General features: G+C 40.9%; 1 protein-coding gene across 3 annotated transcripts; it reads right to left on the reverse strand.

Moving 5' to 3' along the window:
- Positions 1-411: 411 nt before the first annotated feature.
- Positions 412-22,319, reverse strand: OSCP1 (organic solute carrier partner 1). 3 transcript variants are annotated; one of them, XM_058195990.1, is made up of 10 exons: positions 22,083-22,319; positions 10,543-10,697; positions 8,636-8,803; positions 7,795-7,875; positions 7,577-7,680; positions 7,234-7,362; positions 7,076-7,145; positions 6,476-6,637; positions 6,261-6,324; positions 412-1,024 (listed from the first exon to the last, which is right to left on the reverse strand). In XM_058195990.1, exons 1-10 carry the CDS (start codon positions 22,192-22,194, stop codon positions 978-980), a joined length of 1,092 nt encoding a protein of 363 aa, XP_058051973.1. In that variant the 5' UTR covers positions 22,195-22,319; the 3' UTR covers positions 412-977. The 3 variants fall into 3 exon arrangements, with proteins under 3 accessions (XP_058051973.1, XP_058051972.1, XP_058051971.1); XM_058195989.1 differs by having other exon boundaries at positions 6,461-6,637; XM_058195988.1 differs by having other exon boundaries at positions 6,498-6,637; positions 22,083-22,316.
- Positions 22,320-23,895: the final 1,576 nt, after the last annotated feature.

The raw sequence follows: 23,895 nt of genomic DNA on the forward strand, positions 1-23,895 counted from the left end.
AACAAATGGTGGATTTCCTGCCCTCTTTTTCCCTTCCACCCTCAGTCATCCACTGGCAAGAAACGTAGCTACCAGTCATTCTCCTAAATTTGGAGTGGAGTTTTTGGGGGGGGGGGGCGGCTCAGATTTTGCTTATTTGTTTTTTGTTGTGGGATCAGAGATTATTTTTGGTACTGATGATCGTATGGGGGACGGGCAGGTGTGTGTGTGTAAAGAAAACAAAACAAAACCATAACCTCATTTGCCTGAAATGCCCTGGGTGTTAACAGCTGAAAAAATAAGGCTGTCCTACAACAATCAGTTTGTTATGGGACTCCAATATAATTTTAGTTTTGGCTTAATATATTATGTGAACTTTAACCAACTATATGATACCAAGGTGAAATATACATCTAGGAGAGTCAAGTCAGCTCTGGAAGAGCAATAACTTTCTTTAATCAAATTTTGATTACAAAAACATACAGGAGGGAGCACTGCAATGAAACAAGGTTGTCTTATTTACAGCTGCAGCTAAAAAGAATAGCTGCAATATCATTGTAAATTTAGCTTTTATGGTAACATTAATTGTTACTTCATAGTATGTATTTTTATTCACAGAACTTACCTGGGGATTATTTATGGGCTTTCTCTTAACAATAGCTAACACGAGCAGAGCCATTAATAGCACAGGAACAAAACTACTATCCAGTAGGATCTCCTCCCACACTTGTGCCCACATTTTCCTAATGCCAGAGAAAAGACAGTTCTAGTTAAATGGATCTCAGACAGTTCCCAAATTTCAGATCCTAACAAAAACTGGATAACATAAGAATCCATTCTGTTCCATCCGAATTAGGTCTTCTTACATCAGGCTGGGTGTCCTAACATTCCTTTGCATTAAAGCTGTGTGGCTCTTCAGAGTTGAGGGTTATAGCTTATCCATCATTGCCAACAAATCACATTCTTTGCTGTTTGTCTCACTGTGCTGTTCCGACATCTCAAATTCCCCCATGATACGATCTAGCTCCTCGTTCCGTTGCTGGTCCTGTTTCAATAAATGTTGTAAGTATTTATGTAAGAATAGAAGTGTGGACAAAATACAATATTACCCTAACACAGTATGAATGAAAATGTATGGATTTAAAATATCTTACTTGAACAAAACAGCTCTTAAAAATCAATCCACTCTATTAAAAACCACAGTGGCGCAGTGATTAGAGTGCAGTACTGCAGGCTCCTTCTGCTGACTGCCAGCCGCCTGCAATTTGGCAGTTCAAATCTCACCAGGCTCAAGGTTGACTCAGCCTTCCATCCTTCCGAGGTGGGTAAAATGAGGACCCAGAGTGTTGGGGGCAAGAGGCTGACTCTGTAAACCGCTGAGAGAGGGCTGTAAAGCGGTATATAAATCTAAATGCTATTGCTATTGCTAATGCTATTAAGCTGATACTTATATTCAGTCTTCCTAATATTCAGTCTTAATTTCCTTTAATTTCAAGCTGTTAATATTTATCTCTATTTTCAGCAGAGGTCTGTCCTCCCTCCATTCACGATACCCTTCTATTCATAGAATTGGTGAAGAATAATGTAAGAGTAGTATATTTTTGATAGTCTCAAGATGTTCTCTATAAAATGTGGACTAGAAGATTCATTAGATGCATTTACACTTGGCTGAATGATCATGCCCAAACAGAACTCACTATTTTTGACTTCAAACAACAGCTATATGATAATCATTGAAATAAGCTGTAGAAAATCCTGCACTGAGCACTGAGCTAACCTTTAAGAATTTTTCCAACTTTATACTATAACATCTCGTCTTTTCATTTGTCAGCTAAATCCAGTTTCTTTAGCCATTCCTCACAACATTTGTTTCCAGATCCCTTTAATCCTGGGAGCTTTCTCTAAATTCATGCTTGTTTCCTAATGCCCAGAACAGAATCCAAGTCTCCCAAGTAAGATCTAAATTGTGAAAGTTAGGGGATTATTATGAACTGGCTGCAACATTTGCAAATTCAGTTCAAGAAAGACCTTTTTAGCCATTGCATCGCTCTGTTTGTTAATGTTGAATTAGCCAGAAGCAGTTTCTCACACACAGGCATTCTGTGTGGGAGACTATCTGAGTTTCAATTCTGTCTTCAATCACCTAGCTTGATATAATTTACAAATCTGATAAGCTTCCATTCTATCTCCTAGGCCATTTATAAAAATGCTGAATAGCACTAGGCCATGGATTTACTAGTATCTTCTCTGTGTGGTGGTTTAAGCAATTTTAAGTACAGTAGTGGCCAAAATTGTGGAAACCTTTTGGGAAAAGTGTATTTTTGAGGTTTGATGGCTAATAACACCACTTTTTTTTTGTAGTACCGTAAGATTATATATCAAAGGAAAGATAATTTAATCAATAATGTAATGCAACCAAGGGCCGGTGAATAGCGCAGGCTGGTAAAGCCTGTTATTAAGAACACAAAGCCTGCAATTACTGCAGGTTCAAGCCCGGCCCAAGGTTGACTCAGCCTTCCATCCTTTATAAGATAGGTAAAATGAGGACCCAGATTGTTGGGGGGGCAATAAGTTGACTTTGTAAAAATATACAAATAGAATGAGACTATTGCCTTATACACTGTAAGCCGCCCTGAGTCTTCGGAGAAGGGCGGGGTATAAATGTAAACAAACAAACAAACAAACAAAAAGTTTGTTCAATTATCTGTATTCTATGAAAAATTATAGCCAAATAACCAGAAAAAGGAAGCACAACTTGTTTAGGTTGATATCAAGTAGCTTTCCTTCATCTGATTGTAGCCAATGAGCATGAGTGTTTAGAGAGCCAATCAGGTGTCATCTTGTTTTGGCAATGAGCCAATCAGATTACAGTAGAATTCAGTTATTGATATCATGTATTGAAGCTGAGAAGACATTTGTCAGTGTGTTATGTGATTGCTATCAACTTGGTTTGGTTTTTTTGGTGTTCTATCATTTAGTGAGCTTGTAAAACGTAATAAAATTAAAGTAATGGTGCAAACTTCTGCAAACGAAGGACGAACAGACTTCGACTCAACCCATCCAAGATGGAGTGGCTATGGATGCCGGCGTCCCGGTACAGTCAGCTAGTTCCATCGCTGACTGTGGGGGACGAGTCACTGACCCCCAGGGAGTTGGTTTGCAGCTTAGGCGTTCTCCTGGATGCACGGCTGTCGTTGGAAGAACACTTGACGGCCGTTGCCAGGGAAGCTTTTTATCAGGTTCGCCTGATCCGCCAACTGCGTCCCTTCCTGGACCGGGATTCATTATGCATGGTCACTCATGCCCTCGTTACCTCCCGCCTGGATTACTGCAATGCTCTCTACATGGGGCTCCCCTTGAAGAGCACCGGGAGACTTCAACTGGTACAGAATGCGGCTGCGCGGGGGATAGAGGGAGTGTCTCGGAGCTTCCATATAACACCTCTCCTACGCAAGCTGCACTGGTTGTCGGTGGTCTTCCGCGTGCAATTCAAGGTGTTGGTGATCACCTTTAAAGCGCTCCATGGCATAGGACCAGGTTACTTACGGGACCGCCTACTGCCGCCAATAGCCTCCCATCGACCTGTGCGCTCCCACAGGGAGGGTCTCCTTGGGGTGCCGTCAGCTAAACAATGTCGGCTGGCGGCCCCCAGGGGAAGAGCCTTCTCTGTTGGGGCACCTACCCTATGGAACAAACTGCCTCTGGGGCTACGCCTTCTTCCCGACCTCCGGGCCTTTAAGCGCGAGCTCAAGAGTTTTTTGTTTCAACGAGCAGGGTTGGCCTAAGAGTAATTTTTAATTGAGTGGTTTTATTTCTTGTTATTTTAATATTCGGCCTTATGGTTTCAGATTTTTAAATTTCAAATATTGTGTTTTAATTTTTGTATATGTCTTTTTAACTTGGCTGTAAACCGCCCTGAGTGTTTGGAGAAGGGCGGTATAGAAATGTAAATAATAAATAAATAAATAAACATTAGCAATTCAAAAGCATATAAAAAATGCAAGTAGAAAAATAGGGACCACCTTGGGTGGGAAGGTAACAGCATTCCGTGCGCCTTTGGTGTTGAGTCATGCCGGCCACATGACCACGGAGATGTCTTCAGACAGTGCTGGCTCTTTGGCTTTGAAACGGAGATGAGCACCGCCCCATAGAGTCAGCAACGACTAGCACGTATGTGCGAGGGGAACCTTTACCTTTACCTTTAATGATGTAAAGAGTTGACTGGTTGCCCAGAAAGCAATGTAAAATAGTATTATTAAGTGAACAAGGCTATAATTACAGTAGTGGCCAAAATTGTTGAAACCTTTTGGGAAAAGTGTATTTTCTAAAACTAGCTAATAACACCACTTTTTTTTTTGAGTAGTACCATAAAATTATATATCAATAGAAAGATAATTTAATCAAGAATGTAATGCAATAACTTTTATGAAGGATTTGCTATTAGAATAGCAGTTACAGTATAAAGAAGAAAAGTGAAACACATAGAAAAAACAAGATATACAAAAATTATCATCATAGAAAAAATGAGATATACAAAAATTATCACATCAGTTAATCCTTCATTGGGTAACCTTTAGCATGAATTACAGCCTTACAACATCTTCCCATGGAGTGAACCAAGTCTTCTAGTTCTGCAGCTGTTATAATGTGAAACCAAGATTGAATGATTGCTTCTATTAACTGGGTTTTATTGCTGGGTCGCTTCTGACTAACAAGTTTCTTTAGTCGGCTCCATAGATTTTCAATTGGGTGAAGGTCTGGGCTATTCCCAGGCCATTCCAGCAGTGAAATATGATTATCTTGAAACTCCCCCAAAAAGTGGTGTTATTAGCCATCAAACCTCAAAAAATACACTTTTCCCAAAAGATTTCCACAATTTTGGCCACTACTGTATAAAGAAATTAGAAAAAAAATTGGTGGAAACTTAATCAAAGGTGGCATTTCTAACTTTTTGAAGAGGTATAACAGTACAAAACCACACTGGTAAAGGCAGGGAAAGGTGCACAATAGCAAGTGATGCTAGAAGAATTAAGAGACTGTGCCTATGTGACAGAAGAAAATCATCTGGGTGTATACAAAATGAAATGGTGCAATGCAATGTGTTGAGTGCAAGGACTGTTTGGTGCAGATTGCAGGAATTTGGCCTAAAATCTAGAATTCCATGAAAAAAGCCAAGTTTTTTCTCTCAAACAAAGGTTGAAAATACACTTTTCCTAAAAGGTTTTCACAATTTTGGCCACTACTGTATACTGGAAGCAATGCCTACATTTGATCCATCTCAATCACAAGTATATCAGGGGAGACTTTGCCAAACACTTTACTAAGATTAAAGAGCATTACATCCACAGCGATCCCAGGCTTAGCCTAAAGGACTGGTCTTCTGCTACCTCCTTCCAGCACCTCAGGATGTAACTTGTCGGGAACGTGTTATGACATCACATAAATTCTTCAACTTCTGTATTTACAATATGTCAGACATCAGAATGTACATGTGGATGTGGATGTCTGTATTTTGCTGCTGGTCAGAACATAAAGACTTAAGATTTGTTTAGGAAACAAGGTCCATCTTTCTCTATGTCAGGGGTGTCAAACTCAAGGCTTGCGGGTCGAATCTGGCCCGTGGGATGCTTAAATCTGGCCCATGGGCCTGCCCAGGAAACAGCGAAGGACCGGCTCACGGTGCCTCTGCCAGCAAAAACACGTGTACCCCCTGAGCTCTGTTTTTGGTCGCAGAGGGTTGCAGGAGGCTGTTGCGGCTGAAAACAAGGCCCAGGAGAGCTGCATGTGTCCTCCTCGAGTTCCTTTAATCTAGTTTACTATTAAAACAAGCTCCTGGAAGTCCTAGCTACATGACTGACTTCCCTCAGTTTTTCCTCCCCCACTTTTCTTAAAAGCCATGGAGAAGATGGGGCCTGTCAATGGCTATGAGTTATAATGACTTGTTATGTTTGGTTACAATGTTATATTTCATTGACTGTCAGCCACAAGGAGCAACCAGACTGGCTTTGGTCTGCATATGGGTCCATGGAGGTTTGTAACTATCTTGCACAGAAAAAATATTTTCAGACTAATCCACAAAATGACTAATCCACAAAACTAATCCAGTAAATGTGTGCTGTTTAAAAACATCTTGTTTTTGTATTTTATAAACTGGAACAAAAACATTAAGAGGTATATAAAACTTAAAGCCTACATATACAAATTGAAGTTGGTCCAGTTAGAAGAAAATGTGTGTTACTCATTTTTTGAAGAAATAGTAAGATGCAGCAACAAATGTCTACCTGGTCTGCATGGATATTGAGAACTTGATAGGATAACTCCTCTGGACGAGTCAGGGAAGCGTGTCTTAAGAGATAGAATAAATACAATTGATTAATTAATTAACCTCCATGTATTGACTTTTTATCACTAACTCACTTCTGGAGTATAACCCCTGATATTTCAAAGGCCAAGGGCATCTCTGGGTATATGGAAAACCCACCACCATTGCTACTACCATTGAAAGCCAAGTATCATACTCTTCCTCCTCATCAGTGGTGAAAAGATTCAGACGAAAACCAGCCTCCTTGACTAGGGGCTTCTTGATCTCCAAGCCACCCATCAGCCTGGCTAATAAATTCAATTCTTCTTTAGCAAGAGGGTTGGGAGCAGTGTTCTCCTGCATTAACAACAAAAAATAGCTCTAAGAGCTATGGAAAGAAACACGCAAGTTACCCAATCTGAACTACTGTGAAATGTTATTGGTGCTAATTATTGGTTTCCCAATTTCTCCTATCTGGAAACCAGTAGGCTTGAAATACCCCCCTCCACCCCCTCACCCTTTCACTTAGTAAATAGCCCTGGAGTAAAGCAGAATCCATCTTAACAGTAGCTGCAATGGATATAGTTAGATCCCAACAGAAGGAAAGAAACATGAAATCAAAATTAAAAAGTTCTGCAGAATACTCTGAACAAATAGCTTCTAAACAAAGTGTCTGTTCCAGTGTAGTAATCTAGGGATTTAGGATATCAATCCTGAAACAAACAAATGAACAAAATGAAATGGGAAGCAAAACAGCCTTGCTCTGTGTTACTGAGGATAAGTCAAGACACTGACCTTAACACGAGATGCCACGTTTTTGGTGGCCCCTGATACATCTGTCTCTACAGGTCGGCTGATGCTGTATCTAGAGATTAATTGAATTTATGTACATAAGAAGCCCAGAGGAAAGTTGCTGAAAGTCTCAAACTGAAATGCTGCCAACCATGACTTACATGTTTGTTCCCAGTTTAATGACTCTGTCTCCGTGAAGGTCAAATGAGCCTTCCCGATACGGAAGAACATAATTTCCTCCACTGCTGAACTCGATCCTCTGAATTTCATCTCCTTTATTGTTAAAAAGTCTGTAACATTGCAAAGTATAAATACCGTTTCCTTTTTTCTTATACAATAGATGGGAGAATTTGGGGACTGAAAAATTCACTCATCAACCCAACCTTGTAAACACTGTTATCCCCCAAAAGGTATGAAGCTGGGGATCCATATCCATTTGGACTGGTGATCAGCACCTGATCCAGTTAAGGATAGTTTAGGAAAAAGGCAAGTCAAAGGATTCACCTGATGAGTCCAGGGATCTCTGTCCCCCAAGGAACTGAACTTGTGGTTGGCAGCACAAAATGGCCGTTGGAATTCTGCACTTTATCTTTTAAGAGAATGGAAACCTATAAAGAAATACCAAGACTTGTCAATAAAGCTGCTTCACTTGGAAATCACTTGTGCTAAACGTTTTCCTTTTACCATTAGCACCCCATGGAAGTAATGTGTAACATGCCTACCCTGATATGTATGTCCTGGAAAAAGATGAGCAGCGTTTGCCGGATGAGCTGAAGTTCCCCAGCGGAGAGCAAGACGTAGGTCTAGGGAAAAGAATCAGAAGCAACAACATCTGATGAGTTCTTAGTTATTCTTGCCCATTTTAGAGCTAAGTGGACCAAGTATTTCATATGGCCTCTTATCTGTCACCAGATTATTATCATATTTATTTTGGTGATAGGTTGTAGGATCCCACTTTTAGGCCAAATCTCTCCATTCCAATGATCAAACTGGAAATCTAGATGCAGGTGCATCATCCGTATGCGATTTAGAATTAATTTCATAATCACTTTAATATTTAAGATATATTTTTAATATGGATATAATTCTGATAAGCATATATGTAAATGACATGATGGTCCTGTTTGAGCTTTCACTGATGGTGTATCATTGAACCATCAGTGTTCATTCTATGCCATGGCTGTTTATACAATATATTTAACTACTTTAATTACTATTAAAATATTTAATTTATTATTTAATTTTAAATAAAATAATAATAAAATTTATTTAAATAAAATTAAATATTATTTAATTTTCCCAGATTTTTGGATGGGCATTAGAGACTAAAGCATAAACTAATAGGCATGCATAATGTGCAAGGTTAAAATTCTAAATGGTTACTTAGGAATTGAGGGTGTCATGAACCCAGCTCATCTACAATTCACTTGTTCCTTCCATTAACTTTATTTTCAGAAAGCTAAATCTACTGTTGACAAAGCTGTAATTCTTTTTATAATTTACATTGCCTTTTATTCTTTTATACTTTTTCTGTACAGAAGATAGAAGGTAGAGCATTCATACATCAATGAACTTGCGCATGGTAACATCAATTTGGTTCAGAATTTTGGGTGATTCATACACAAAATCCTTAATGGCGTCCAAGTGGTTGAAAGTGATGAGCAGAAGGTCCTTGGGTCGAAGGCAGAGGAGAACTTGGTACTTGAAAGCCATAGTCATTAGATCATAAAGCTACAGAATAAGCAAGAGATATCAGTTAACTACAGAGGGCAGGGCAGGGCAGCAGCATTTATAAAGTTACTTATATTTTGTTAGAACACAATAACTGACTTAGCATCTCATTTTAATACAGCTAGCAGGATTTTACTTGAAGAATACCAATAATCCTGGCTAGCTTTCAGTGAAATGTTTGTTAAAATGCAGGAAATACCCTTTGCATTCATGTCCAGGATCTAGCAACAATATATTGCATATTGTTTATTTAAATGCATATGGTAATGGTTAGAATTAAAAATATTAAGATATACAGATAGTCCTTGAATTACAACAATTCATTTAGTGACTGTTCAAAGTTACGACAACATTGAAAAAAGTGACTTATGACCATTTTTCATATGACCATTGCAGCATTCCCATGATCAAAATTTGGACGCTTGGCAACTGGCGTGAATTGATGACCTCCGGGTCCTGCGATCCACTTTTGAGACCTTCTGACAAGCAAAGTTAATGGGGAAGCCAGATTCGCTTAACAACCAGGTTACTACATTGTAGTACAATGTAACCTGTAGTACATTGTAAGCCGCCCTGAGTCTTCGGAGAAGGGCGGGGTATAAATGTAAACAAAAAAAAACACAAAAAAAAAAACTAATTTAACAACTGCACCGATTCACTTAATAATTGTTGTAAAAAAGATCGTAAAAAGGCAAAATTCATTTAACAACTGTCTTGCTTAGCAATAGAAATCTGGGGCTCAATTGTAGTCGTAAGTCGAGGACTTCCTGTAATAAACAGAAGCAACAGTGAAAAAGAAGTATGAAATTAATTGAAAGCCCTCAGTCGATAAAGCAAATTATTTGAAATATCTCAGCAGCAAACTTATTAGACATTATCACATCTGCATTCAGATATGTGTATTCATATTTTATATAATATCAAGTAAATAAGTAAGTATTCACTTACCACATAGTTTCCTGGAAAAGATTACAAGTAGTTCATTGAAGAATACACATGTAAACACATTAATGAAATATTCAGATGCTTTTCCTTAGCAAAGAACATCTTGGTAGCTATTTTGTTCAATAATGCTATTGATATGAATTTATTTATTTATTTATTTATTTATTTTTTCGTATTTTTATACCGCCCTATCTCCCTAGGGACTCAGGGTGGTTCACAGCCAAAATAAAAATATACATATAAATACAAAATAAAACATCAGTTAAAAAACTTATTAAAAATGGCCGAATTATTAAAATCACAATATACATAATAAAACCCATTTAAAACCATTTAAATTTTAAAATTTAATCCAGTCCTGCGCAGATAAATAGATGTGTTTTAAGCTCGCGGCAGATGGAAATCAGCCAAATGAGAATTGAACATACGAATGAGTGAAGCAGAATCTGAGAGTTCAGACTGCCATTTTGAAAGGCTGAGGACGAGTTATGGAATGGACAAGTCCAGGGAAGACGTGTTTCAAGGGCTAAGACACTTGTTGGTTAAGAAAGCAGAAAAAGACAGACATTCCGTAAGACTACATGACACCATATTTTGTCCTTAGCTATAAAGTCAGTAGGCATTGATGTGATTAAATACATGCACTGAAAATCAGTATTTCAGATCATTTCTCCCCTTCCATGTGCATCTATGTTTCAAGTTGTATAAACTTAACATTGGCTTTTCTTGATTTAAAAAAGGACTACCCAGATTCATAAGAAGATATCTAGAGAAAAAGAAAGGTTTGACCTCACCTTATCCATACTGGGGGCATTCAGTCTCATGATGGAGGCATGAACCAACCGCTCAAAAACTGCCCTTAGGGCTTTCCTGGAATAGAGTTCCTGTGGCTTAAACAACTCATCCATAAAATTTTTATTGAAGATGCCCCCAATGATGTCATTCATCACTGAAAAGATAAAATAATCATAATTGTTAGAAATCTATTGTTTTAGTTTCCCCAGGAAGAAGCAGAAGTTTTGCAATTCAGAAGATGTGCTGCTGAGCTGCTTTTTCACTTGAACTTCCTTGCCAGAATATCCCTCCATTGAAAAAGAGGCATGCAGAGATTATTTCCTGATTTCTTGCTGGGGATTTTCACTGATAGCAAAGCAGGAATTGGAAAACATTTTCCTATATTTGGAAAGGAGATGCTCAAAACTGCTTCACTGCTGTTCTTAGCACCAGGTAATTCCTTCTTCCAACAAGATGGAAAAGAAATGTTTGCAAAATCCAAGAGGCATATTTTTCAACTTCAGCAGTTATAATTTGCAACATTAGTTTTTGCACTTCCACACTGCTTCAGTTCTGCTTCTTGCAGTCATGACAAAAACATTTTTAAATATGATGCAATTTATTATGAAAAATAATTATATCTCAGTTTTTAGATTCTGCAATTAGTTGGGCTAACCTTCTCAGCCATTAACTAGTAGAGGATCCCTTTTTCTTATGAGGATCACATTTTAGGCATAGTAGTTTAATTATTAATATTTAGGTGTCCTACTTGCCAGGAGAAATATTCACAGTGGCATTCAGTATTATTACTTAAGCATTTGTGTTTTTTTTTTGTTTGTTTGTCTCCTACCCATCTCACAGTCTGAGACAACTCTGGATGGAGTTGTTTTTCCTGCCCCATAAAATCCATAATCTGGATCTCCTGGCTTTGAAGAACTTGCTACTCCATGAATTACCAGATGTTAATAACCTTGAACACTGAAGTGACTCAGACTTTCTAACTGTGACTCAGATACCAAACAGGTCAGAAATTAACCCATTATCAGTGCTGCATCATCAGGCCTGAGATCAGATTCAAATTAATTACAGAAGAGATGACTGTCCTTGAGGTTGATGAAGACACTGTCAAGTATTATCCAATATTGTCATTTTCCTTTTTCATGGTGGAGGGAGACAAACACTGAATTTCTTCAGTTCTCTGCACAACTGTCAGAATTAATTGTGATTCCACAACACACTTAACTAGGCCTGTTTCAAATGTATTTAAACAGCTTACTTTTAAACTGAGGTGTGCTTTTTTTTTTTGGAGCTTCATATGCATATACTGTAACCTAGCTCACATGATTGAGTGAATTGTGCAAAACCAGAAAATGGGTTAAGGGCGTTGTATGGACATTCCCCACAATGCCTTTTCTATCTGCCACTTTTATTTTTTCCCTAGAGTCATTCAGCCTAGCATCCAATTGATGTTGCTAATCACAGACTCTCCAGAGACAGATATGCAGCACAATTCCCACTGGACAAACTCCGAAACATAAAATATCCATACGAAAGCCTTCATCACTGTTGCTTGTGTGCTAATTAGACTCCATATCAGAAAATCTCTTAGCCATTCAGTCCTGAACCAGTGAAAGAGCCTTCTGCATTGTGGTACCCCAACAACACAAGCCATATTCAGAGGGTAGGAGGTAGGGACTTAATGCCTCATTTTTGACTGGGGATTCCTGAATTGTTCCAGAACCTGTAGCAGAAGCCTACTGCAATTTGCACTTGGGGTGCCCTGAAATTGAAACTGCCCCCCCCCCGGAAACAATTAAAGGAATGCTACGCAGCCACTGTATTGTACATTTACCATTCGGAGCCGAGTTCTTTTTAGAAACCTGTTGCTCAAATCTATGCAAGTTAAACAGTTTTTTTTCTAAATAAATGATTATACCCTGCTCCTTGTTTACCTGCAAGACTATGGTACAGCATAGGTAAGCGGATCAAAGGTAGCACCCTGGGGTAATAATTGTGGCTGTCACTCATGCCCACTACAAATTGCAATGATGCCAAATGCCACCATTATATACATGAGTTCCAAACATCTGATGCCATACCCAAGAAGCAGGCAGGTGGGCATTTCCATGATAATGCCACATATTTACTGTTATTTACTCCCCACAGACACTCATTGTTGCAGTCTGCTTTACATCACTATCTATTAAATTGATTACACAAACAAACATTTTATAACAGTATGAACAAATGTGGTAAAGTCATACTGAATGGTACTGAAAAGATCTTCAAACAATAAACTTCGGGGTAGAGCAGATTTCTCCATCCTGGAGTCTTTCCAGATGCTTTAGAGTGGAAATTTCATCATCCCTGACCTTGCCCAGATCCCTGAGGATGATGGAAAGTGAACCTATACATCTGAAGAGATTAGATTAGAAGTAGCAGATTAAGGCAGTTATCTGCAAGAATTGGTACCCTGGTTACTAATTCTACGGCAGAAGCAACTGATAGTTGGAGGGGAAACAAACTGGACCAAAACTTTTTGCATTCTGCATATGAACAATCAGACATTATTCATGCGACCCAGAGGGTTTCATAGCATTTTAGAGTTGGAAGGCACCCTTGAGGCCATGCCCTTTACACAGGGCTACATCTGAAAACAATGTGGAGGCTAAAACTGGTAAATATGCCAGACTTGCTAGCTACTGCACAGACTCACTGAATGAAAGGAGTTGGAAGGGAGTCTGGAGATTGTCTAGTCCAACTCTCGTGCCCCTGCAAGAGTCCGGATTGATGGCCAGTCTGTGTAAATGCCTTTAGCAGAGGAGAACCTACCATTCTCTAAGGCAGTGTTTCTTAAACATTTACATTTATATGTATATATGTATATATGTATGTAGGTCTTTGGTTATTCGGGTTTTCTCCCGCGTAAAATTGGAAATTGAAAAACCCGAATAACCAAAGACCTACATACAAACACCCGCGAAAACCTCAGAAAACAAGTATATATGTATGTATGTATGTATGTATGTATGTATGTATGTATGTATGTATATATGTATATGTAGGTCTTTGGTTGTTCGGGTTTTCTCCCGTGTAAAATTGGAAATGTCTTGGCAACGTTTCGACGAAGTCTCATTCGTCATCTTCAGGCTTCAGCTTCGTGCTTCTGGGAGCAATGTGTGATCGCAGTTGTTTCTTCCTTTTAACTGCTAGTGGGGGTTTGAACTGATTGGGTGGGAGCTTGGCTGTGCTCTGATTGGACACCCGTGAAAACCTCAGAAAACAAATATATATATATATATATATATATATATATATATATATATATATATATACATACATATATATATATATATATATATATATATATATATATATGTTTTCTGAGGTTTTCACGGGTGTTTGTATGTAGGTCTTTGGTTGTTCGGGTTTTCTCCCGTGTAAAATTGGAAGTGTCTTGGCGACGTTTCGACGAAGTCTCATTCGTCATCTTCAGGCTTCAGCTTCGTGCTTCTGGGAGCAGTGTGTGATCGCAGCTGTTTCTTCCTTTATATATATATCTTGGCATATTCGGGTCTTTTCCCGTGTAAGGTTGAGAGTATCTTGGCGATGTTTCGACGAGGTCTCACTCATCATCTTCAGGCTGGTGCTTTCGGCTTCGTGCTTCTGTAAGCAAAGCGTGGTTGGAGCTGCCGTCTCTCTATAAATACTGGTGGAGAGGTGGGGAGTGTTGCTGTGAACGGGTTGGTTGGCTGTGTGGTTGCATCTTGATCGGTAGATGGAGTGGGTGGTTGCAGATTGGTCGGCTGCCTCGCAGCATCCTGTGTGGGTGTGGTTCTAGTCTTTTGTTCCTGAGCTTTGGTGTTGTGGCCTCTGGAGTTCTGTGATGTGATGTCTTGCGCAGATGGTTGTGATGCAGCATCCCGGGCCCTGGCCTGGCTATACCTATACCCGTGAAAACCTAGGCTGGCAAATAAATTTGATTTTGTGGACCCAAGAGGGGTACTAGAACCACACTTTAAGAAACACTTCTGATAGGAGTCTTGTTTCATTGTTGAACAGCTCTTACCAATACTTTTCCCCCGATATCTATTCAAAATTGATTTCCTTGCTATTTAAACTTGTTTCTTCTACTTTCTTGTTCTGTTTCCTGAAATAGCTCTGAATAATTCTGCCCTGCCTTCTACATGATAGCCTTTCAGATACTTGAAAACATATCCCAACCTCCAAACTTTCATTGCGAGATTTTCCTTGAATTCTTACTATATTGATTGCATTCCCATGAACAAATTTCAGTTTATCAATGTCCTTCTAAAACACAATATGCAGGGATGAATGCAATATTCTAGATCTGGCCAATGCAAAACAGACAATGGGTTTTGTTGATCTTAGCAACCCGTAATTCTGTTGATGCAGCCTACAACTGTTTTTGCTTCTGAAAAGGACCCAGAACCTTTCAGAATTTACTGCTGTTCAATATGGAACTTGCATTCTATACACATATTTTTCAATTGTCCTACCCAAATGTAGGAAAACTGTCCACCATATTTATCCCTGCTCAAATTTATTTTGTTGAACTGAGTCATTCTTCAAGTTGTCACACCCTCCTGATTTCTGATATTATTCTCTAAAACAATGTTTCTCAACCTGGGCAACTTGAAGGAGGGTGGACTTCAATTCCCAGAATCCCACAGCCAGCAATATTAAATTCTATTCTAAAGAATAGAATAGAATAGAATAGAATAGAATAGAATAGAATAGAATAGAATAGAATAGAATAGAATAGAATAGAATAGAATTCTTTATTGGCCAAGTGTGATGGGACACACAAGGAATTTGTCTCTGGTGAATAAGCTCTCAGTGTACATACAAGCAACAAGTGATAAATCATTATCATAATCATCATAAACATACATTCATCATAAATCATATGATACAACACTTAGTGATAGTCATAGGATACTAAATAAGCAATTAACATAAATCATACTAGGATGCTAAATAAAAATTAATATAAATCATAAGATACAAGCAACAAACTTGTAGTCATAAGGAGATAAGGAAATCGATAATAGGAAAGATGAGAAGGATAATAGTAATACAGTCCTATTAGGTAGTTTGACAGTATTGTGGGGATTAGTTGTTTAGCAGAGTGGTGCCAGGGGGGCAAAACTGTCCTTGTGTCTGTTGTTTTGGTGTGCAATGCCCTGCAGTGTTGTCTTGAGGGAAGAAGTTGAGGCAGTTTATGTCCAGGATGTGAGTGGTCTGCAGATATTTTCACAGCCCTCTTTCTGACTAAGAGGTTTACTAGTTCCTCATCTGTTCTATTTCTTCATCATTGAACAGCATGATGCAGACTTACTTAAAATGCACTGAAGCATACCTCTTCGGCAGGATAACACTTTTTTCTAGTTATGCCAAGCCCAACTCAGTGCTGGTTATTATTTATAAAGACATTGATAGTAAGAGTTACAAGCTACATCAAATACTACTTTTTGCCACATTATTCTGATTCTCATATTGGGTCATCTACAAGGGACCTGTTCAAGATTTCATCATCCCCGACCTTGCCCAGATCCCTGAGGATGATGGAAAGTGAACCTATACATCTGAAGAGATTAGATTAGAAGTAGCAGATTAAGGCAGTTATCTGCAAGAATTGGTACCCTGGTTACTAATTCTACGGCAGAAGCAACTGATAGTTGGAGGGGAAACAAACTGGACCAAAACTTTTTGCATTCTGCATATGAACAATCAGACATTATTCATGCGACCCAGAGGGTTCCATAGCATTTTAGAGTTGGAAGGCACCCTTGAGGCCATGTGCCCTTTACACAGGGCTACATTTGAAAACAATGTGGAGGCTAAAACTGGTGAATATGCCAGACTTGCTAGCTACTGCACAGACTCACTGAATGAAAGGAGTTGGAAGGGAGTCTGGAGATTGTCTAGTCCAACTCTCGTGCCCCTGCAAGAGTCCGGATTGATGGCCAGTCTGTGTAAATGCCTTTAGCAGAGGAGAACCTACCATTCTCTAAGGCAGTGTTTCTTAAACATTTACATTTATATGTATATATGTATATATGTATGTAGGTCTTTGGTTATTCGGGTTTTCTCCCGCGTAAAATTGGAAATTGAAAAACCCGAATAACCAAAGACCTACATACAAACAGAAACCTCAGAAAACAAGTATATATGTATGTATGTATGTATGTATGTATGTATGTATGTATGTATATATGTATATGTAGGTCTTTGGTTGTTCGGGTTTTCTCCTGTAAAATTGGAAATGTCTTGGCAACGTTTCGACGAAGTCTCATTCGTCATCTTCAGGCTTCAGCGTCGTGCTTCTGGGAGCAATGTGTGATCGCAGCTGTTTCTTCCTTTTAACTGCTAGTGGGGTTTGAACTGATTGGGTGGGAGCTTGGCTGTGCTCTGATTGGACACCGTGAAAACCTCAGAAAACAAATATATATATATATATATATATATATATATATATATATATATATATATATATATATATATATATATATATATATATATATATATATATATTTGTTTTCTGAGGTTTTCACGGTGTTTGTATGTAGGTCTTTGGTTGTTCGGGTTTTCTCCTGTAAAATTGGAAGTGTCTTGGCGACGTTTCGACGAAGTCTCATTCGTCATCTTCAGGCTTCAGCGTCGTGCTTCTGGGAGCAGTGTGATCGCAGCTGTTTCTTCCTTTATATATTTTATGTTTTAGAAGGAATAAAATGTGATGAGCATGGTTATGATGTTTCATTAAGCAGGCTTTTTTAGTTTTGTACTCTGACTCTTAAATTTGGTGATATCAGTTAAATGTTTGAAAGAATTAACTGCCAGCCTTATTATAATGAAAGTATAAGATGACAGCGGGGATACTTACAGATATGCCTGGGTTTGCTTCAATATCATTCCACATTTATTTAAAATCCATAAATTTGTTCATATGGTGGGAAAAGAGTAATGTTTAAAGATACGAATGTGATTCTGAATTATGTACCAAAAATGCAGAATCTATCAATGTTTTGAAAACTATGGAACAGAATGAAACATATCAAAAATATTACTCTTTTATAATGGAAAGGCAATGCCATTCTAGATTGATAAGATTCTAGATTAACTAATTATGAATTGTTTCCCTTTCAATGCAATGGAAAGACTGATCAATAGTACTCTGTATGGCTAAAATGGGTTTTCTTTTCGCTGTTTTTTTTTTGTTTTTCTAAATATTTTTTTTTATTTTTAAACATTAAAGCAAATAAATAGAACAAAACAAGCAGATCTTGGAATTCCAAGTATCATCTTAATTCTGTCAGTCTGTAGTCAAATTAGAGCAGGGAATTTCACTGGCTAAAAAAGATTTGATTACATTAAACCTTGATCAAATATTGTCAAATAACGTGTAGACATTTTTAAAGTATTACCTTGAGTGCAAGACATCTACAGCTAGTAGAATTCTTACTGCCAAAAAGCATATTAAGTACTACCATGAGAATAAGCAGTACTTTTTAAAAAAATGGTTATTAATTTAAAATATATTTTCATTCCTGGAATTTTCTTTCCTTTTCCTGGGTCATGAATGCATATTATCACCATCCAAATTTATCCTTGAAAAATGTGTTCCAATGAGTTCCCTGGCTGCATGAGGATTTGAACTCAACCTCACAAATCTCAGCTGGTGTTTCCCCCATACTGGCTTTTCCAGGCATGTTTGACTATACCTGGTACCATCTCCAGACTTTGACTATGTTGCAAGGAGTTGTACTTTATGCTAGCTTCCAGATTGAAGAAGATTGCTAGATGCATGCTTTTCTTCCTATTGCTTTTGCAGCCTATTATGAAAGGTAGCCACTTCGTAGTTATTCTTATTTGAACCCATTATTCTTCCTAAGAGCATGCACTCCTTTGCTTCTTCCCTTGCTAGAACCATAATTATTAGTGCTAGGAAATCATTTTCAAAGGGATGGGAGCCGTCTACTGTGGGAAACCAAAACAAAATTTTGTAGGATGTCAATAACTGAAATACAGAATATAGCATACGTGTTCCTGGATAATCTGCATTATCAGACATGAATAGACTAAAAACCAAAGCCAGAAACAGCACAATTAGCATTTTTAGGAAGTTTTACAATAGGTCAATCTGTCTTGTCTAGTGACAATATTTAACCTGTTAATTGATCTACACCTTACCTCAAAGTCAATTTGGATTAACAAATTGGTCTGTTCAACAATGATTCCAATAATTTTTCTATATTATTTATTTGACTTCTATAGCTGCCCATCTCAAAATGTTTTTGAGCCCAATATATTGATAGATTTGCCTTATAGCATAAAACAGACCATACACTTCCACAACTGCTCTGAAGAGATTTTTTGGCAGCATCCTTCAACATACTGCATATACATAGTTTGGAATCTCCGTGCAGGTCTAAAAATGTTACAGTACCTCGTTTCCTGTCCACATCAGTCCATTCATCTACACGAAGCATAAAACAGAAAAAATGGCGGGTCAAGTACTAAGAACATACTGAGAACAACGTGGAAAAGAGGAAAATAATTGAAGAGGGATGTACATTTTTTTACTCTTCCACTTAATAAGATGTTGCACAGCAGAAGACAGCTATTGAGGATATTTAAAGGGCAGTAATTGTATCACTTTTCAAGCCCATGTCACACTCTGGAGAAGAAATGCATTTTCCCAGCATTAAAAATTATTGAAAATGAAGCAACAGCTCAGCAGCAGCTCAACTTTTATGGTGTCCTACTACAAACAAACAAAAATATTCACAGAGAACCAAACTAGGCTGAGACACCCTCAGATCCACATGGATGGGCTTTCATTTTAGAGCGATTCCATGTTTCTCAACAACAAGAAACTGCAGAAGCGGATTGTTTGATTTCACCCGAAGAGGTAGAAAAATGAAGCATAACCTGGCAACACAACCAAACATTACTTTTGTTATTTTTCAGTCTCTCCATTTCTCATAGTTTTGTTTTCAGAACACATAGAGAGGTAAAGAAACAACAGTTTGCCCAGCAGTAAATAAACAAAGCTAAACTAAACTCAGATGGTTTTGGATCCAGAGGTCCTTAATGGTTGGAAACTAATCAAAGAGAGAAGCAACCTGGAATTAAGGAGAAACTTCTATTATACATTTATATCCCGCCCTTCTCCGAAGACTCAGGGCGGCTTACAGTGTATAAGGCAATAGTCTAGTGTATAAGGCAATAAACTTCCTAACAGTGAGGACAATGAACCAGTGGAACAGCTCGCCTTCAGAAATTGTGGGCGCTCCATCACTGGAGGCTGTTAAGAAGAGTCTAGACCAGGGGTGTCCAAACTACGGCCCGCGGGCCAACTGCGGCCCGCGGGTCAGTTTTTATTGGCCCGCAGCAAATTCTGGAAGTATAATTTAATATGGCCCTTTTAGCTGAGGCTCATGCTCCTCCCCATGGGCGGGGAATAATGAAGGGAGGGGGCAGAGGAGGCAGCAAGCGCGAAAGAGGCTGCTGGCCGTGCCCGGCCCAGCAGTTCTATCCTCGCCTTCCTCGGGCCGCCTGGCGAGGCTCTCGCGCCTCCCATGTCGGACACGCTGGCGGCAGTGACAGCCATCGAGAAACAGGTGAGGAGGCGGCAAGCGCGAAGAGGCTGCTGGCCGTGCCCGGCCCAGCAGTTCTATCCTCGCCTTCCTCGGGCAGGGAATAACGAAGGAGGGGGAGGAGGCGGCAAGCGCGAAAGAGGCTGCTGGCCGTGCCCGGCCCAGCAGTTCTATCCTCGCCTTCCTCGGGCAGGGAATAACGAAGGGAGGGGGGGAGGAGGCGGCGGCAAGCGCGAAAGAGGCTGCTGGCCGTGCCCGGCCCAGCAGTTCTATCCTCGCCTTCCTCGGGCCGCCTGGTGGGGCTCCTCGCGCCTCCACCCCTTGGGCAGGGAATAACGAAGGGAGTTTCAAGTTCATACCAAATACAAAACAAAAGCCAAGATCAGGGGTGTCCAAACTTGGTCTCTTTAAGACTTGTGGACTTCAGTTCCCAGAGTTCCTCAGCCAGCTTTGCTGGCTGAGGGACTCTGGGAGTTGAAGTCCACAAGTCTTAAGGGACCAAGTTTGACACCCTGGCCAAGATGAATGAATATGAAACATTTTCCCTTAAATGAAGATGATATCCACATATTGTTGCTTTTAGTAGACTGACTGTATCCATCTGTATTGTAATGTCCCAGGTTTTCAGGCCGCATGCCTTTCTGAATAATTATATTTAAAAATATTACATTAAAAATCAACATAACACAAACACACACGTACACAAACATAGAGATACACATGCACATATATATAACTCACACACATATAGTATACTTAAGCCTAAACTGTGCATAGGGACTACCCAGACGGCTGAAAAAAGTGATTTCTGACAGGTCCTCACACGTACAACTATCTTTACATTTTGCACCCTATCTTGTAACCGTGGTGAAGAGAAGCAGTTGTGAAATGAGTGATATGGTTGTTAAAAATGCTGCAATGGGCATAAATGTGAGGATGGTCATAAGTGTGAGGACTGGTCAAAAATTACTTTTTTTAGCCCTCTGAGTAGTTTCTATGCCCATAGCCACATCCACTCAGTCACATGAGCAGTTAGCCACGCCCACCAGTCACATGACCACCAAGCCACACCCCAAAATAAGCCACGCCCATCCCCCCCCCGTGGCCCGGGCCTTTGCTTATTTTTCTGTATTTGGCCCTCACTCAAAAAAGTTTGGACACCCCTGGTCTAGACAGTCACTTACCTAAAATGGTACATAGGTTCAGGAGGCTGGACTAGAAGACCTCCAAGGTCCCTTCCAGCTCTATTCTATTCTAAATTTGAACCTGGTGTGTGTGTGTGAAGGTCTTCCTACTAGACACATTCATTCACCTGTGAGCTGATTTATTCTCATCTTGGTGTTTGGTTTCTCTAGTTCAGGGGTCTCCAACCTTGGCAACTTTAAGCCTGGAGGACTTCAACTCCCAGCAAAGCTGAGTTGGAGACCCCTGCACTTCCACACCCCATTGCTCAGCTGTTCTTGCCTGAGAGAGGAAGAGGCCCTCCTCCAAAAGGCCAGAAGCAGGAGCCTCCTCAGCATCTGGAGGGGGGGGGGGAGCCCAGTGCCTCCAGAGGCAAGAGGAGCTCGTAGGGGCCAGACAAACCCCTCGGCCTCCCTGCTTTCCCCCCTCTGGCCCAATTCCAACCGGGTCCCGTAACAAAGGTCAACTACGGCGCCCACTAACACACTTCAACTCCCAGAATGCTGGCTGGGGATTCTGGGAGTTGAAGTCCCAGGCTCAAGAAGAAATACGGCCTAGTCCCACTTTCACAAATCAGGATTGGATGGACGCCAGCAAAGCTTTGCCCTGGGGAATCAACCGCAGGGAGTGGGGAACAGAAGCCACCCGTGCCGCCCTCGGGCCCGGCCTTCCTCCCGAGGCGTCGCGGCTGGTCGACCGGGAGGGGGGCGGGGGGGGGGAGGCGACGAGGCCTGCACTCCTGGCGGCCCCCTGACCTTGGCGCGCCTTGTCTCCCGGGATGCTCTGCGCGCGCAGCCGCTGGTCCACGATGTACAGCATCTCCCCGCCTAGGTTGAGGACGAGCAGCGGCAGCGTCCGCAGCGACATGGCGGGCAGGCCGAAAGAAACCCCGGCCGGCCTCCGGTCCTGAGGCGATGAGAGGGGAGTCGCGTCGTCGCCAAGGCAACGGGAGGCGGCTTCCGGTCGAGGGAGGCAGGATTTGTAGGCGCTCTTCCGGGCTGGCCTGAGGGACAAACGAAGAGGGGAGGAGTTAGCGAAGGCCAATCGGCTGAGAAGGGGGTGGAGCCCATTTCCTCCCCGCCCCCCTCAGCTCCAGCGCGGAATAGTGGCAGCTCCCTTGAACTGCGGAGCGCTTCGTGGGTTTCTCCTCGCGGCCTCTGGCGGGGCATCTCGCAGGGGCCATTCGTTTCAGTCCCCGCACCCCCACCACAAACCCCGCTCAGCCACCTGTGGCACCCTCTAGCCATGGACTGCTCCAGTGGGGGGTTTCAACATTTTTACTCTTCCACTTAATAAGATGTTGCACAGCAGAAGACAGCTATTGAGGATATTTAAAGGGCAGTAATTGTATCACTTTTCAAGCCCATGTCACACTCTGGAGAAGAAATGCATTTTCCCAGCATTAAAAATTATTGAAAATGAAGCAACAGCTCAGCAGCAGCTCAACTTTTATGGTGTCCTACTACAAACAAACAAAAATATTCACAGAGAACCAAACTAGGCTGAGACACCCTCAGATCCACATGGATGGGCTTTCATTTTAGAGCGATTCCATGTTTCTCAACAACAAGAAACTGCAGAAGCGGATTGTTTGATTTCACCCGAAGAGGTAGAAAAATGAAGCATAACCTGGCAACACAACCAAACATTACTTTTGTTATTTTTCAGTCTCTCCATTTCTCATAGTTTTGTTTTCAGAACACATAGAGAGGTAAAGAAACAACAGTTTGCCCAGCAGTAAATAAACAAAGCTAAACTAAACTCAGATGGTTTTGGATCCAGAGGTCCTTAATGGTTGGAAACTAATCAAAGAGAGAAGCAACCTGGAATTAAGGAGAAACTTCTATTATACATTTATATCCCGCCCTTCTCCGAAGACTCAGGGCGGCTTACAGTGTATAAGGCAATAGTCTAGTGTATAAGGCAATAAACTTCCTAACAGTGAGGACAATGAACCAGTGGAACAGCTCGCCTTCAGAAATTGTGGGCGCTCCATCACTGGAGGCTGTTAAGAAGAGTCTAGACCAGGGGTGTCCAAACTACCAACTGCGGCCCGCGGGTCAGTTTTTATTGGCCCGCAGCAAATTCTGGAAGTATAATTTAATATGGCCCTTTTCGCGCTGCGAGGCTCGCGGCTCCTCCCCATGGGCGGGGAATAATGAAGGGAGGGGGCAGAGGAGGCGGCGAGCGGGAAAGAGGCTGCTGGCCGTGCCTGCCCCCAGCAGTTCTACCCTCGCCTTCCTCGGGCCGCCTGGCGAGGCTCCTCGCGCCTCCCCATGTCGGACACGCGTGGCGGCAGTGACAGCCATCGAGAAACAGGTGAGGAGGCGGCAAGCGCGAAAGAGGCTGCTGGCCGTGCCCGGCCCAGCAGTTCTATCCTCGCCTTCCTCGGGCAGGGAATAACGAAGGGAGGGGGGAGGAGGCGGCGGCAAGCGCGAAAGAGGCTGCTGGCCGTGCCCGGCCCAGCAGTTCTATCCTCGCCTTCCTCGGGCAGGGAATAACAAAGGGAGGGGGAGAGGAGCTCGTAGGGGCCAGACAAACCCCTCGGCCTCCTGCTTTCCCCCTCTG

This window comes from Ahaetulla prasina, chromosome 10, assembly GCF_028640845.1.
Source record: "Ahaetulla prasina isolate Xishuangbanna chromosome 10, ASM2864084v1, whole genome shotgun sequence".
In the NCBI taxonomy this organism is placed as follows: Eukaryota; Metazoa; Chordata; class Lepidosauria; order Squamata; family Colubridae; genus Ahaetulla; species Ahaetulla prasina.